General features: G+C 38.3%; 1 protein-coding gene across 3 annotated transcripts in view; it reads left to right on the top strand.

Moving 5' to 3' along the window:
- The first annotated feature begins 2,738 nt into the window (after positions 1–2,738).
- Positions 2,739–15,300, top strand: part of galnt6 (UDP-N-acetyl-alpha-D-galactosamine:polypeptide N-acetylgalactosaminyltransferase 6 (GalNAc-T6)) — a 19,535-nt gene continuing 6,973 nt past the window's right edge. Inside the window, exons 1-8 of one of the 3 annotated variants that reach the window (XM_036591754.1) lie at positions 3,347–3,493; positions 4,556–4,705; positions 4,794–5,295; positions 8,436–8,608; positions 10,608–10,757; positions 12,838–13,072; positions 14,846–14,963; positions 15,094–15,294. In XM_036591754.1, coding sequence (XP_036447647.1) covers positions 4,820–5,295; positions 8,436–8,608; positions 10,608–10,757; positions 12,838–13,072; positions 14,846–14,963; positions 15,094–15,294 — 1,353 coding nt within the window. In that variant the 5' untranslated portion in view covers positions 3,347–3,493; positions 4,556–4,705; positions 4,794–4,819. Of the gene's footprint in view, positions 3,019–3,346; positions 3,494–4,555; positions 4,706–4,793; positions 5,296–8,435; positions 8,609–10,607; positions 10,758–12,837; positions 13,073–14,845; positions 14,964–15,093; positions 15,295–15,300 lie in introns of those variants that run through there. The other 2 variants (XM_036591751.1, XM_036591753.1) reach the window with 2 other exon arrangements.

Raw genomic sequence — 15,300 nt, 5'->3', positions numbered from 1 at the left:
ATGGAAGGATATTGTTTACCATACACATTATTCATGCAGGTGATGAAGCACAAGAGCCAACTGGATGTTGAGTGGCAGATTAAAATCAGTGAATCATCTCTGGTATATATACATGCATACATATGCATAAGTATGTATGCACGCACATATATATATATATATATATATATATATATATATATATATATATATATATATATGGTACTGGCTTGCAAAGGGTCATGAGAGGTGTTGGTGCCAGTTGGAGAGACTTTTAATGTTGTAAATAATTTGTTGTTGTTAGCTTGAAGATGCACATGTTTATGTGAGTTATTCTGTGCTGGGCTATGGGGTAGCTGGTCCTTATATTTCTACATCTTTTGAGCACAACAGCCGCCCTTTACATTCTGTGAAAATTTCATAATAAACCAGTAAAAATGCTCAAAAATTGCTTGGAATAAAATAAAAAACTCTTTACATTAACTTACATTAAAAGTAATGAATGTTTTGCCTTCTGATGGTGTGATACAATGATACTATGCAATACAATTCTTATCAATAATACAAAGTAGATTATCAATGCACCCAGCAAAGAAAACTTTACATTTATATTTTAATTCCCATAAAGCTCCACCAAAATGAAATATGTAAGTCCTCCTAAACAAAGCCATTCAGCGTGGTTTGGTGGGAAATGCTCTGTTTTAGAGAAACTTGCTGAGTCAGAATGGTTAACATGATAGGCACCAGACATTCACCTCTAAAAGCTCCCTCACACAAAGTTATTACATGAAATGGTTAGATATGTGCTGTCTGATGTCTGTTATATAATAGTTTTGTGACAAAGTTTTGACTCAAAATGTATTTTAATCCATTTAATTTAATCCATTCCTATGGAAGGGCACATGCAGGGTGTTGTAAGGCAAAATAGTGCCCCAAAAAAACCTTAGTTTTTTCAGATTTATGACTATTTTACCATCATCAATGTTACACATAAAAACTCAAAAGACACATGTAGGTTCACTGGCGGTTTTGGATAATAAATAAAATGACTATATCTGTGTTGTAGATATCACGACCCCTGGTTTCTATGACCACCACTGACTCTGCAAGTTTCTCTACAATGAACCATTTCACATCAAACCCCTCCGAATGACTTTGTTTACATCTCAAGGACTCAATTATTCAGAGATTTTGAAAAATTGGTGGAATTCCCCTTTGAGTAAGATATTACTGGTTAAATAAAGGTGATAATAATAAGTAAATATGTATGTTTTGTGACGTCACAAAAAAAGTTAATTCCAAAACAGGCCAGTTTTACAGCTTAGTCTCCATAACTAAGTGAACAAGTTAACATTAGTGAACGATATGTTTTGAAACTTTAACAATATTCACACTTTTTTAGTTGATTTTACTTGAAAAAACCGTGCACACTTATTGCCATGATCAAATTAAGTAAAGTTACTTAACAGGTTCAAACTCAAATAACTTAACATATGAGTTTTAGTTACTTTCTTATTTTTAGTGAGCTACACTTCTGCAGGACATAAGGTTAACTCAACCCATTATAAATGTTGTCTGTTACGTCAACTTGAACGAAACGCTCTTCCTTATATAATGTATCTCCATTAAAAATCCTCCATTTCTGAGAACTTCAGTAGCTTAATGCATGTTAGCTATTTTGTTGGCATTCATGGTGGTTAACCTGGACACAAAACACCATCATGGTGAGAAGAGGGTGAGACTCATGGGAACACAAACATGTAAAATACATTCACAGCCTGTGACACAAATATAACATTTTGTAAAAAGAATTATATTTATAAAGTAGAAAAATAAGAGCCAATTAACAGAAACCAGCAAAACCACTAAGAATGCTGGGAAGCTTTTTGGGCAAAAGACTCTTCAGTCTGTAGGACGTATCCAACTGATCTCAACTAGATTCATCTAAGTAACTAAGGATTATATAAGAAATAGTATGTTAGATTCGTATTAGTAATTTAATAAATAAGTCAAAAAATGAAGTGCAATTATTAAATCATTACGTTTTACAGTGTGTACACTACACCACACCAGACACTAAAAATGTGAGGAAATTTGAGTTTTCCATGTTTCTCTTTAAGCTTTGCTGAATGAAAATACTCATATTTAAACATTTATAATGCCTATCGATCATAATGTATTGTCACCCCATCGATCACAATGTATCGTCGTATCGCTGCACCCTTTGCCTCCCATGTTTGTCCTCTAGTTTCATGTCCATCAGTGGTTCTGCAATCTGGTTTCTCACCCACCGACTGTAAACCGATAGCGCAGATCTGCCGTCTGGCGGGCTTTTCTCTGTTTCTGAATAAATCTGTATTCGGTTTCAAGACGCAGTTACTGGAGACGGTATTTAATTTCTTTTCCATTCATTATTCATATCTACGGAGGTAACGCGTGTAAGCTTATTGCACCCTCTCCAGAACTTTAATTAAGCTGTTGTCGGCAAAGGAGCGGAATAAAAGACCATTAGGAGTCCGAAACCACTCATCACGGGGCGTATTATTGTCAGAGCACAAGGATATTAGAAAACAATATGGGGTTTAGTTTGTAAGAAGTTTTGCAGAATCGTTCACTAAGTCGGCTCAAGTCGGCTTCGCATACTAATTTTTCCGTTCCACCTTAAATAGCGCCTCAGCTCCACTCTGGTACCTCAGGCCTCCAGCGCCAGCGTGTAAGTGCTGCGCCATTTAAGGCGGAACGGAAAACTTCGAATAAGAACCTGGCAAATGTGAGGTAATGAGCCGGTGTTAGGACCCAGAGGACTCCGCCTCTTCGTTCGGGCGAATGGCACCTGTAGCATTCAAAGGGAAGCGGGGAGGCCAGTGTGGCCGCTCTCTCTTATCCTCACTGCTGCCCCTTCGCTCGCCGCCCCCCGTAAGTCCACAGTCACAGCCTCTGTTTGTCCCCACCGAGCGAACCACTCGGTGAGACACGAAGAATCACGAGCTCTTCGGTCCTTTGGAGTCGACAGTGTCCGGAGAGACGCCGCCGCTACAGGTAGTAGAAGCAGCACTGATATCTGCACTTACTCTCCGAGCTCGTCCTCTTAGCCTACAGCCGCCACTTTATCCCTGCCTTTCTTTCCTTTTTACCCACCAGCCTTCACTTAAAACGCATTTTTATCGCCCGAACTGAAGGTTTGTCGTCGAAACACTTTTTTTCGGTAGCTGAGGGTTATCTTGACTGGAATATTATTTAAGTACCACGTCTTCACTTCTCTCAGCAGCAACTTGTGTCCATTGTGGAAAATGGTCTGTTTTCTTTTTTTTATGTACTCCACCTGAAGTTGTGATGGTGTAAAATAATCCAACTAATCTACCCCGAAAGATCGGAAAAGTGCTTCCTTGTCACATTTATTGAAACGAGTTTCCTGTTCGACTCTCTCAGCTACAGAAGTGCTGCTGTTGAGGAAGTACAGGGTGCAAACCGTCGTAAGATAAGAGCGATTACTTCAGACATTTCGACAGAAAAGGTGACAAATCAAATTTAATATTTCAGTGCTGTGGCCACAGAGGACATACAGTGGTTGTTTTGCTGTTTTGTGTGGTGTGTTGTGTAAAAATGAGCCACTTTTTAATAGGGGTGCTCGATTGTAGCTAAAATCATGATCACGATTATTTAACACGATTAGTCACTGACTTTGGAAACATACATTTACTGAACTTACAAAAACTTGTCTTTTTAAGAGGGGGTTCCATTGAACTTGAATGAAGGAAAATAAACAGTTAAAAATGTAAAATAAATTATATATATATATATATATATATATATAAGAAATAAATATCATATTTCTCCATACTGCTAATCCACACTCTTAAAAATGCTTCTTCAAGGGTTCTTTAGTAAAGGGAATGCTTAAATGGGGCATTTCATCATTTCATGCTTAAATAGTTATTGAAATTGAAATTGTTCTGTAGTTTAATGGAGAATGTATTGTTTATGGTTCCATATACATCTATTTGAAATCTATTTGTAAGTGGTTCTATATGCCACCAAAAAGGGCTCTTCTATTGTTAAAGCTAAATTCAGATATTGCCATCAGCAATTTCCATATAGGTACATTTTTACTTGTTGGGAATGGCAAGATTGGAATGTGCCTCCAACGCCTTACATTGTTTTGTTTTGCGTCAAAGCCCTCGGTGCAGGTGAACCGGTTTTGTAGCCTGAGAGTCTGACGGTCAGAACTTTATTCTCGGTTCTATGATGCAGTTTGGGATGGTTCTGCTGATGTCACAAGGGTGATTTTGATGCGTAATTTGTAATGACAGAAATGCTATTTAATTAAGGTTGAATCACCATCACTGGAGCAGCTTAACCCCAGCAGAACAACCAGTCGTTTTACATCTTGGAAGAAGTGTGAAGCTTGGGTCTTAGCTCTAGTCTCATGTTGGCTGTCAAGTAACTTTGACAGCTCAGAAAAGAGCTTGCTGCTGCTGGCATGTGTTAATGCAAAGTGTGTGGTGTTACTCATTATGCATAAAGGGAGTGCGAGTCTTGGCTGACTTCTCACTTTAGCCGCCTGTTTGCCACGTAGATCCTGCAGGGTGGTAGCCCATCGGGTGCGGCATGCTTGTTAGGTGAGTTTTAGTGCCTGTGCTACACGTGGAGCTCCCTCGTCGCACTCATTTGATCGTGATACTGGCTGGCCTGTCTTTTTTTCACATTACGTGGACAAGTGCAGCTGGTATGTCCTCAGCAAATCGATTCACAAATTTATAGCAGTGACTTTTGCCCAGGTTATTACTGATTGGTGATGTGTTCTGTTTTTCCAGCTGTTGGAACTTGAAGCTCTGCTAAGATGCGTCTGAGACGTCGTATTTCCCCTCTGAAGCTAACAATCCTCGGTGGCACGCTGTTTATGGTGGTTCTGGTGGTTCTGCAGAAGGATGTGGGTAGTGGAACTCAGGACCCCTGGCTGAAGGACCTGTCCAACAGGAAGGAGCGAGTGATGGAGATGGTCCGTGGGGCTGTGCACAACTTCGCCTACCAGATCGGAGCTCCGCAACCCCCTGTGCCGGAGGAGCAGCAGCCTACCATCAATCAGCAGTGCCCCCCGGGCTTCTACACACAGGCAGATCTTAAACCCTGGATAGAGAGACCCCCAGAGGACCCTAATAGTCCAGGAGCTGCCGGGAGAGGCTTCCAGAAAGACAATCTTACCCCAGACGAAGCGAAAGAGAAGGAGGAGGGCATGACCCGGCACTGTTTCAACCAGTTTGCCAGCGACCGGATCTCCCTGCACCGCAGTCTCGGAGATGACACTCGGCCACCTGAGTAAGAATGTTTGACGGTTGATCAAATAGCAGCTCCGTTCAGTCTGGTATTGCCTTAACCCAGCCTTCAGGACTAACCACACCATCCACATTTTTTTCCCTATTCCAGCTCCCAAGACACCTGAACCGATTAAGAAGAGCTAATACCTGGTGCAGGTGTACTGGGGGCTAGATTAGAGCAAAAATGTGAAACATCTCGTAGGCCCCAAGGATGGAGTGGAGAAATACTGCCTCAGTCTGCGGTCATTATAGTTATAACCTGTACAGATGCAAATGAAAGTCCTGAAGCACTGTGTAATTATTTGACTTTCCTGTGCAAACTGATTATATTCATAATATAATAGAGGTAATATTCCGTTCAGGCTGATTTTATATGTGATCTAAAAGCTAGTTATTCATAGAAAATTGATCAGTTTTAGTAGCTGATGATTTCTTTACAGCCTAATTGGCCAATAGCTGATTGTTTTAGCCTTTATTTTGCTTTGTTTTTAACCCTAAGCTCACACTGTTTGGTCTAAATAAACACAGGAAGTACACTAGCACAATTCCAGTATTTGTAATTAGCCAGTGTCACAATATAAATAACATTGATTGTGCTTTAATGTGCCAACGTGGCATTTTAAATGAGAAATCAGTTGCCTGTTTAAATAACATAGTTGTGCAAAGTATTTAGGTATAGGTGTAGCAGCAGACTTCAAATACTGTGTGACTTACTGGAATTTTACATCCTAAAATTTCAATACACATCAGCCAAAAATTAAATAAATAAATAAATTGGATAATGCCATGTTTTGCAGCAAAAATCTGTATATTTAGATCATGCATCCCTAATGAAAGCAGCTTGCACTGGAAAATCAAGTACTTACACAGGTATCAGTGTCAAAATAAAACCACCTATCTCTTAAGTGGAAACTTTTCAGGAGAGGTAAAAAAAATAAAAATAAATCTTTTAACGTATGTTCATTTAAAAAAGATTTAATCCCAAGTGAATTTGAGCTATGTCAACCACACACAAAAAAATGTTGGTACAGTGATAAATGATTTCACTATGGGTATCATCACTACTTTTACATATCATTGCTGATGGGGCAAAACCTTGTATCGCCATTTATTTGTCCAGTGGTATAGAAGTACTGATCATATTGTGACATAATTTAGCAACGAAATGACAACAGTTACAATCAGGATAGGCAGTATAACTTATTGTAACTGTTAATATTATGCTATATAATATTAAATAAACTCATTGGCTATCTCCTTCATCTAATCATGCCATTGTTGTAAGCCATTTTTACCTCTTGCTGTATCTGTAAAAGATAATGTTTGCAACAGCGTCCAGACCTCAGAAAAACAGAATGTTGTGATGCATATCATGATATGAAAATGCCATCGCATATAGTGATATTATCCACACTTACGAATAACTTTTGTCTTGTAGTTTGGGGCTGTTTGGTGTATTTGCACATGAACTCTGAGGTGAACTGCATTGTTGGTTTTAAAGGCTGGAGCTGAAGCTGTATGAGTGCTAGACAAACATTTACTGATAGCGATATTTGCTGTTCCCAAATAATTGATTGAAGGACCTGCCAGTTGAGCCTATGCCACCAATGGTATGGTCACCAGGAACAGGAGGAGGAACTGCTCTAGCTTTAGACACGTTTCACTCCGCTGTGCTCTGTAACTGATGTTTACTGTGTATTTGATCCTGAGTTGAGCATTGTGGGATGATTTCTTTGATCTTAAAGATTAAGCCATATCTTTTGCAAATTGTGCTGTTGAAGTTGTGGTTGGAGCCAGTCTTGTAACGCAGGAATGAATGAAAGGCATTTGTGCCAGCTGGCATGGTCTCATGCCACCTAGACCTGTTGGCCTTCATTCGTTGTTAGCCTTAGCAGCACTCTTTAATTTTACTATCCCTCCGATGCTGATTCATAGGGGTGGGCATTGTGACGATATTTTGTCGTTATCATTACAAATTATGTTACAATACGCTTTGAGCATATCATGGATATCATCAGTAAACAAAGTGAACTACATCTTTCATTACAAAGTGAGCCTGTTCAGACCTGTTTAGTTGGATTTAGTGCAGTGCCATTTGTAAAATATTGAGTAAAAATAAATGTACTTGTGCATTATTATTATTATTATTATTATTATTATTATTATTATTATTGTAGTATTTTTTATAGGTGTGAACACAGGTTCTAATTTTCTGTTTCAACTTATTAAATCTTGGGTCTCAAGTATTCTAATACATATCATGTATCGTGAAAATGTCTTGAAATATTGTGATATAATATTTTTGCCACGTCACCCACCCCTATTGTTTTATCACTGATTAATTGTTTTCTAGTTGAAAGACTGAATAGTTTGCCCAAAAACAATGTACAGTCTTCCTCTCATCCCTAAGGTAGTCGATCATCTACACAATGTTTGGTGTCTGAAGTTTGCTGTAGTTTTCAGATGTTTAGTTTAGTTTAGTTCAGGAGCAAAGACTGTAGGCTAGTTGCGTGCCTGAACTTTTACATACACTACTGTGCAAAAGTAAGAGACCACCCTTTATTTGTTTCCTGTCAAAGCAGTCTTTAAGTACAAGCTATTAATTTTTCAGCTTCAAGAAAACCAGAAAAATACTTAACAGAACATTGTAAAAGCCTCAACAAACAAATATAATATCAAACATTTCTGCCTTGTACAGTTGTTAGAAGCCCCGTTTTTTGTGTATCCTTTAAGAATTTTTTGGACAAAAAAAAACATTTTTGTACTAATTTTCTTTGTCCTCAAACTTCATTTATTTAACCTCAATTTTATTTTAAGGTTAAATAAATGAAGGGTGGACTTGTAAACAGTATTGTGTGTACCTCAGACTGCTTTACATTAAGTAAGCTCAAATAGATTTAGAACAGTGTTTCTGATATTGTGACATGCTCTTATCTATAAAAATGGATAAAGTTCAGAGGGGTAGTTACTGCCCTTTTTAGAAACGTGACATGCTTTTGCTCATTTAGCTTTGCACAGTGGTAATGTAAGCTAACGTAAGATCTGAGGGATATAAGGTTACTTTTTGGCTACATTAGCACTGTAGCTCCAAACTTACACCTCAGTTTAACCCCCACATCCCTGTGTTTGTGTGTACGTCAGGTGTGTAGAGCGCAAGTTTCGGCGGTGTCCTCCTCTCCCCACGACCAGCGTGATTATAGTGTTCCACAACGAGGCCTGGTCCACTCTGCTGCGCACCGTCTACAGTGTCCTGCACACGTCGCCGGCAATCTTGCTAAAGGAAATCATAATGGTAGATGACGCAAGTACAGCAGGTGGGTGCAGCTTTATCAAAGACTCAGATAAGACTTTAACTCTGTCTGAACTGTAGAGGTGGATCTTCAGCCTCACTTTATTGCCCGACTGCAAACAAAGCAACTGTTGCATTGCTTGACTCCTGGAACACTTATATTTAATATTGTTGCATGACTGTTGATTTTCAGTTTTAGCGACATTGATGGATAACAGAAATGTAATGTACGTTAATGTACGTTATTTGCTGGGTGCTTCGTATCCTTTTGAAAAATACATAAAAGCTAAATAAATAGTAAAGTTTCTTTCTGGAAAGCCGCTTCTGTCTGACTATCTGTGTACAATACTGTATAGGGGATCCTTTAGTGTAATTTCAAGAGAGGAAAACGTTGCAAAACAGCCCAACAAGCTATGTCTGGTTTATAAGGCAGACTTTTAACATAGTAGCAATACTCAAGAAGTATGGGGTCTTTAACTTTATTATTGCAAACTTAAAATTCATGTCATATCACAATACCATGATATTTATAAAACGTGATATTGAGTTATATCAGTATTGTCCAGCATTACTGTTATTTGGTACAGTGCATCTTCTGTTTCATAATAACACAAACAGTGCATGAAGACAGGCCTGTCACAATGAATTCATCACCTAATCACAATTATTTGAGATATTACACTTCACCTTAATGGACAATTACTGTTTATTTACTGAATTTAACATATTCAAAAAATAATAAAACACACAATGTGGCCTGTGTAAAAGTTATGGCACATTTATTTTTATTATTATTTTTTTTTTTTCTAAATTAATTCACCTGGCAGGCCTACTACAAGCATTTTTCTGTAAAGAGAGCATTAATTGTTGCTTTATTGAAATTGTGACTTCCTGTATTAAGTGGGAGCGAACTGTAGAAGGAGTGTTCTGAGAAAAGGGAAGCTTGTAAGTGAACATAGAGGGGGGTGTATAGCAAAAGTGCTGTCACACCACAGGAAGGTTTTTTTTTTTTTCCCCCCTTAGAGCTGAGGCATGAATGCATGCAAGAGGATTGTCTTATCACATTGAGAAGTCATTATCTTTTTTTACCTATGGGGGATTGCTTAAGTCACTTATTCAACAGTAAGAATCTCCTTGGTGAAGTCTGATCAACACCAGCCCCTGTAGCGCTCAGTGTTTTCTTAAATTAACACAAATAACACTTGTGAACAGCTCATTAGTCTGCAAGATGAATATGTCAGAAAAATAGATGATGCGTTTGAGGTTTTGGTCCCACCACAAAATGCATTTCCTATCAAGTGCTTAGAGAAATTGGTTCCCCTGCAGACAGTTGTGGAGAGTTCAGCTAGACAAGCTGGTTTCAAATCCTTAGTCTAAAATTGGTTTGTCTGAAATTTTCTGTAATTTACATAACTGTACGTAGCCATCTTTCACTCTAAGTGCCATGCTAAAACACTCTACTACGCTACAGTTAAACAAACAAATGACTAAATAAATAAGACTTACTGTGTGTAAAATTGGCCAATTTAAAATGTAAAATTCAAATAAAATACTATAAAACTAGTTAGAACTGTTCAATATATAAAAAAAGAAACACAGTAGTGGCATTGTGCCCCGAAGCATTTGAGTTTCTTACCCCAGGAACAGATCATTTTCATTTCAGCTTATCCGACATTGATACATGAAATATTGATACAGTAAATAAAAGAAATAAAGAAAATTAAAAAATAGAACCAATTGTTTCAGAAAAGTTGTTGATTAGAAATACTGTTGTATTGATTTTTTTTTTTAATCATTATTATTTTTTTGCCTAGTACTGTAAATAAAATCTAAAAAATCCTTTTTCAATTATAATTAGATCCGCTTTATAAATCGACACCATTTCAGGGCTGTGGATCTGACAGCAAAGTTTCTGTATGTGTATTTCACGGTCATGTGTAAAGAAGCTCTTGGGTGGTTTGTTTAGGCTATTTCTGTGTTGTTGGTGATTATTTTTGCTCTGTGGCCCTGTGCTTGTGCTGCAGGTCATTTGCACTCCCAGCTGGACGAGTATGTGAAGATGCTGAAGATTGTTAAAGTTGTGCGTCAGCCCGAGAGGAAGGGGTTGATCACAGCGAGGCTGCTGGGTGCCGGTCACGCCCAGGGCGAGGTCCTCACCTTCCTGGATGCCCATTGTATGTAGCCCATCTCAATTCACACTGCTGGTCACTCGTCACTAATTATACCAAGATATAGAATAGACTGCTGAGTGTTTAGTTCTGAACTGTGTACATGTTCAGGTATGTGTGTATATATAATAGGGCCCAACCAATATGACAGTTCAGTGGTTGATGCTGATTCTGTTTTTTACAGACTAAAGATTCCAATAACCAATAATATCAGTCAACATACAAAAGGTTTGAACACTGTGGTAAAATTACATGTTTGGTTGATTTTCTAAGTGGAAAAAAAGTTTCTCTGCAGGGAGCAAAATTACATATGACACATTTTCATTTTTTCCCCAATTAATTTATTTCCATGTTAAATTCTGCAAGTAAACAGTAACTGTGCATTAAAATGTGCAAACGTTTGTACAATTACTGTTGACTTATTTTCATTTACACACCATTTCAGGGCAGTGGATCTGACAGCAAAGTTTCTGTATGTGTATTTCACGGTCATTCCACATGTAATTTGACTGGGGCGGCCAAACTTTTGTATATGACTTTAATTTCACATTTAGACTTAAACTTTGAATTGTGAAATATGACCCAGTTTTCTAAAATACTCAAACATTCTAATATAATATATTTAAATGAACATATTTAAATTTGTAATGTTGTTTATTACTTAAATAATGCTATTAGATATGAATACTTTAGTTTTTAATATAAATTATAAACATGATAGTGTTTTGCAATTCACCAGTTCAGCTTGTACTGCTGTGGCCCCTTAGTGGCACAACCTTCTAATATTTCGCCCTGTTGTCAGGAGATTATGGGTTTGAATCCTGGCAATGCTGTGACCTCAGTTATTCACTGTGGTAAAATCACTGTTAAATAACTGTTAAACTGTGGTCTTCACTGTGGGCGATGTTATCAGCAAACCAATATTTTGGTCTGGCTCTAATACGTAACAGTTCAAGAGTTTGGAATCCCTTCTCATATTATTTTTATTTAGTAAATACTTAGTGTAGATTGAGATTATAAACCTAATACTAGTAGTGAATGTACAAATGTTGAATTCAATTCCACATTATTTGTGAAATTAGAAGTCACTAGATTATAAATAATATACTGTAATTACGTGTTTATAATAATTTTTTGTTATCAGGGAATCATCTTTAGCTCTGTTCATCACATGGACACATCTAACATTCTTCCACCAAATTATGTGAAGGCTGTGTAGTTGACATGTACTAAAGTCAGTTTATAAATTTATCTGCAGTCAAATTGGTTTTATATTACTGAAAATTGGTGCTGAATATTTGAATGGTAGTTTATGTATGTGTACTATAGCAGCTTGAATCCAGTAATGTTCCTCACAAGATCAGTTGTTGCCATGCCGGATACGTTTTCACTTTTCTTTGTGTCACATAATTGTCTGATTCCACTAGTAAATAATACAGCTTCTTTGTATTCTTAGTGCCTTTCAGAAAAACATTATCACTTTCATAGCTTTTCATGTTTTTCAAATTTCACGTTGTATCAGCAGTACAAAAGGTCAAAGCACAGGAGACCTTTTTTAGAAAACCTGCTCTTCTGGCACACCTTTGCACAAGCCAGAATGATGACTTTTGACCCCTTTTTTCTTTCCGCCCGTCTCCCACAGCTGACAATACTAAACTTTTAGTGGGATAAAAGCATAGAATAGGGCAGCGACATTGATACAACCTTTCAGAATAAGAAAGGTCCTCTGGGAGCTCTTGATAGAAAGTTGGCTGCCATTGTTATCCAAAGGATCAGCTTTACAGTAAACAAAAACAAGCTGGTTTGCTTCTTGCGGCTTTACATTGATGGGAATAATTAATTCCTTGATCAGTACCCCTGCTCTTTCCCATGTATTAACTTTAAGGTTGATAAGGTTGCGATTGCAACCTGGAACAGTTGTTCACACTATTCTTTTAGCAGCTTGACGTACTGAACTTGCTCAACTGTTAAACTCCCATCATCAGTGCAAACACTCCAGGACACATTAAAAACCTGCAGAGTTCAGTGACTTGAAATTTACTGGCATGTAAACTGACATTCCTTCCCCCCCCCCTTTAAATCCAAGGTGAGTGCTTCCACGGCTGGCTCGAGCCGCTTCTCGCCCGGATAGTGGAAGAGCCCACGGCTGTGGTGAGCCCTGATATCACCACCATTGACTTAAACAACTTCCAGTTTAACAAGCCTGTGTCCACTGCACGCGCCCACAACCGAGGCAACTTCGACTGGAGCCTTACGTTTGGCTGGGAGGCCATTCCGGCCTATGCGCAGGCAAAGCGTAAAGACGAGACCTACCCTGTGAAGTGAGTCGCACATAAACTTTATAGAGCCATAGGAGGGAGATAAGACTGCCCTGCCTAATTGTTCACAGAGCCAGTCCTGTTTTGTGTACAAAGTTACCGTTCAGTTCTAGTGAACCTTTTCTCAGGACACAGATTTTCTCAGTGCAGTTTCAGCTGATCATGTACTTGCAGTCATTGTACACTAGCAGTCAGGAAAGAAAAGAATTGCTTATGTACTTTATTTTTTTTTTTTGAAGAATTTTATATTTGCAAATAAGAGTTAAATGAATATCATTATACTCAGTATAAAATTGAAGCATTTACTTCATTTAAAGGATGAAAACAAATAACACTCCCTCCATTTGGTGATGCTTATAGCTAAAAGTTATGTTGGGGATGCCATAGAAAGGGTATGCTATATGCTCTAATGCCAATGCATCCAATTCTATCTGCTAAGAACCAGCGTGGCCATGGGTTTTTACTCCAATCGAGCAGGAGCACACAAAATACTACTCATTAACTGTCTGAAGACTGAGAGTTGATTTTAAGAAAGTAGGATTAGCTTGGAACAAAAGCCTGCAGCCACACCTGCCCTTGGCTGGATGACCCTGAATCATCACTGAGTCACTAGAATACTCCTAGCTGTCCATTTCCTATGTTGTTATAAATTTTATTTGCTTGTACCAGTGATTATTATGAAAAATCAGTGTTGAAGCAATTCCTTCTGACTGCCAGTATACACTGATAAACAGTCAGAATTTGGAACTGTACTGTTTTGTTACACCCTGTGAACTCCTGCAGGTGTAACTAAAGTAAAGGCACCCAACAGTAGCTTAACAGTGCATTCGGTAGTTTCAGAGTGGCACCACAGCTGTGCTATTGGCCTACGATCTGTTATACAATGTGCATGCTATTGTGTCTGCTAAGGTGCACAGCAGAGTAAAGAATACTAATTTATGGTGAACAGTTTGTACAGCTGTTGAACACAACAGTTATAGAACTACACATTGGTGCAATAATGACCTTTGCAATACTTATCTCGCAGAAGGCTGCAATATGCAGTCATGATACTGGGATGTGTGACTCATTGTTCAGCTGGCTAAATTTAAGGTCTTACAGAAGTAAATGACTTCCAAGATCTTTCTTTCTGTTATGGTTGGAGATGTTATATCGGCACTCATGGATTGAGCTGATATCAGATGCTAGATCTGATTAATCTGAAAAAAGAATGAATCTGTAACAAATCTACCCTGAAATCATCTGTTTGCAGCTTAGTGGTGAAAGACTAGGAAGCTTTCTGTGACAGTTAAGGCAATTGAGACAATTTTTGCATGATGTATAGGTCAGACTGAATCAGACTGGTCACAATGTGATTAAACATACAGCTTGAAAATGATTGTTATTTTTCTATGTCCCTGCTGAGAATTGTTTGTTTCTACTTTGTACCTTTGATAGTTCCCTAATCAGGGACAGTCATAGCGGTTCTTTTGAATTTAGATGTCTTTAGATGACTGCTGGTTTTACAGAAGTGCTCTGACGTAATCATCTTCTTGATAATTGAATGCATTAACAGACGTCACTGTGTCCTAAAGACGGAAGGACCTGACTGGTCACTATGTTCTCAAGTAGCTTGACTTGAGTAGACTACATGGTACCACATATGAGTTGTTTTCAAATTGTTTTACTCCTCTCTGTAGGATCGCTAAATTAGTTAATGTGAGATAATGTTTTTACGCTATGTACCTTGGGTCATCCTGGTGAATGGAACTCAAGCTTTTCTTCTCTTCTTTTTAGAACTCCAACCTTTGCTGGTGGCCTTTTCGCTATTTCCAAAGCCTACTTTGAGAAAATCGGAACCTATGACGACCAGATGGAGATATGGGGTGGAGAGAACGTAGAGATGTCTTTCAGGGTTGGAGACTTTTTTTAAATGTTCTATTCTATGTTTCACTCACAGCTACAATTTAGTGTATTCTGCTGTGCACAAAATAAGTTTTCAACTTATGAAGTTTTGCTAATGTAAATGCAATCAATGTTCTCAGGTGTGGCAGTGTGGTGGACAGCTGGAGATCATACCGTGCTCCGTGGTCGGCCATGTCTTCCGCACTAAGAGTCCTCACACCTTTCCCAAGGGTACTGAGGTCATCACCCGCAACCAGGTGCGCCTGGCCGAGGTGTGGATGGACGACTACAAACTCATCTACTACCGCCGCAACCAGAACGCGGCCAAGATGGCCAGAGAGGTGAAT

Source organism: Colossoma macropomum, unplaced genomic scaffold (genome assembly GCF_904425465.1).
Source record: "Colossoma macropomum unplaced genomic scaffold, Colossoma_macropomum, whole genome shotgun sequence".
Taxonomy (NCBI): domain Eukaryota; kingdom Metazoa; phylum Chordata; class Actinopteri; order Characiformes; family Serrasalmidae; genus Colossoma; species Colossoma macropomum.
Note: the sequence above shows the minus strand (reverse complement) of the source record. Positions and strands in the feature narration are given on the sequence as shown.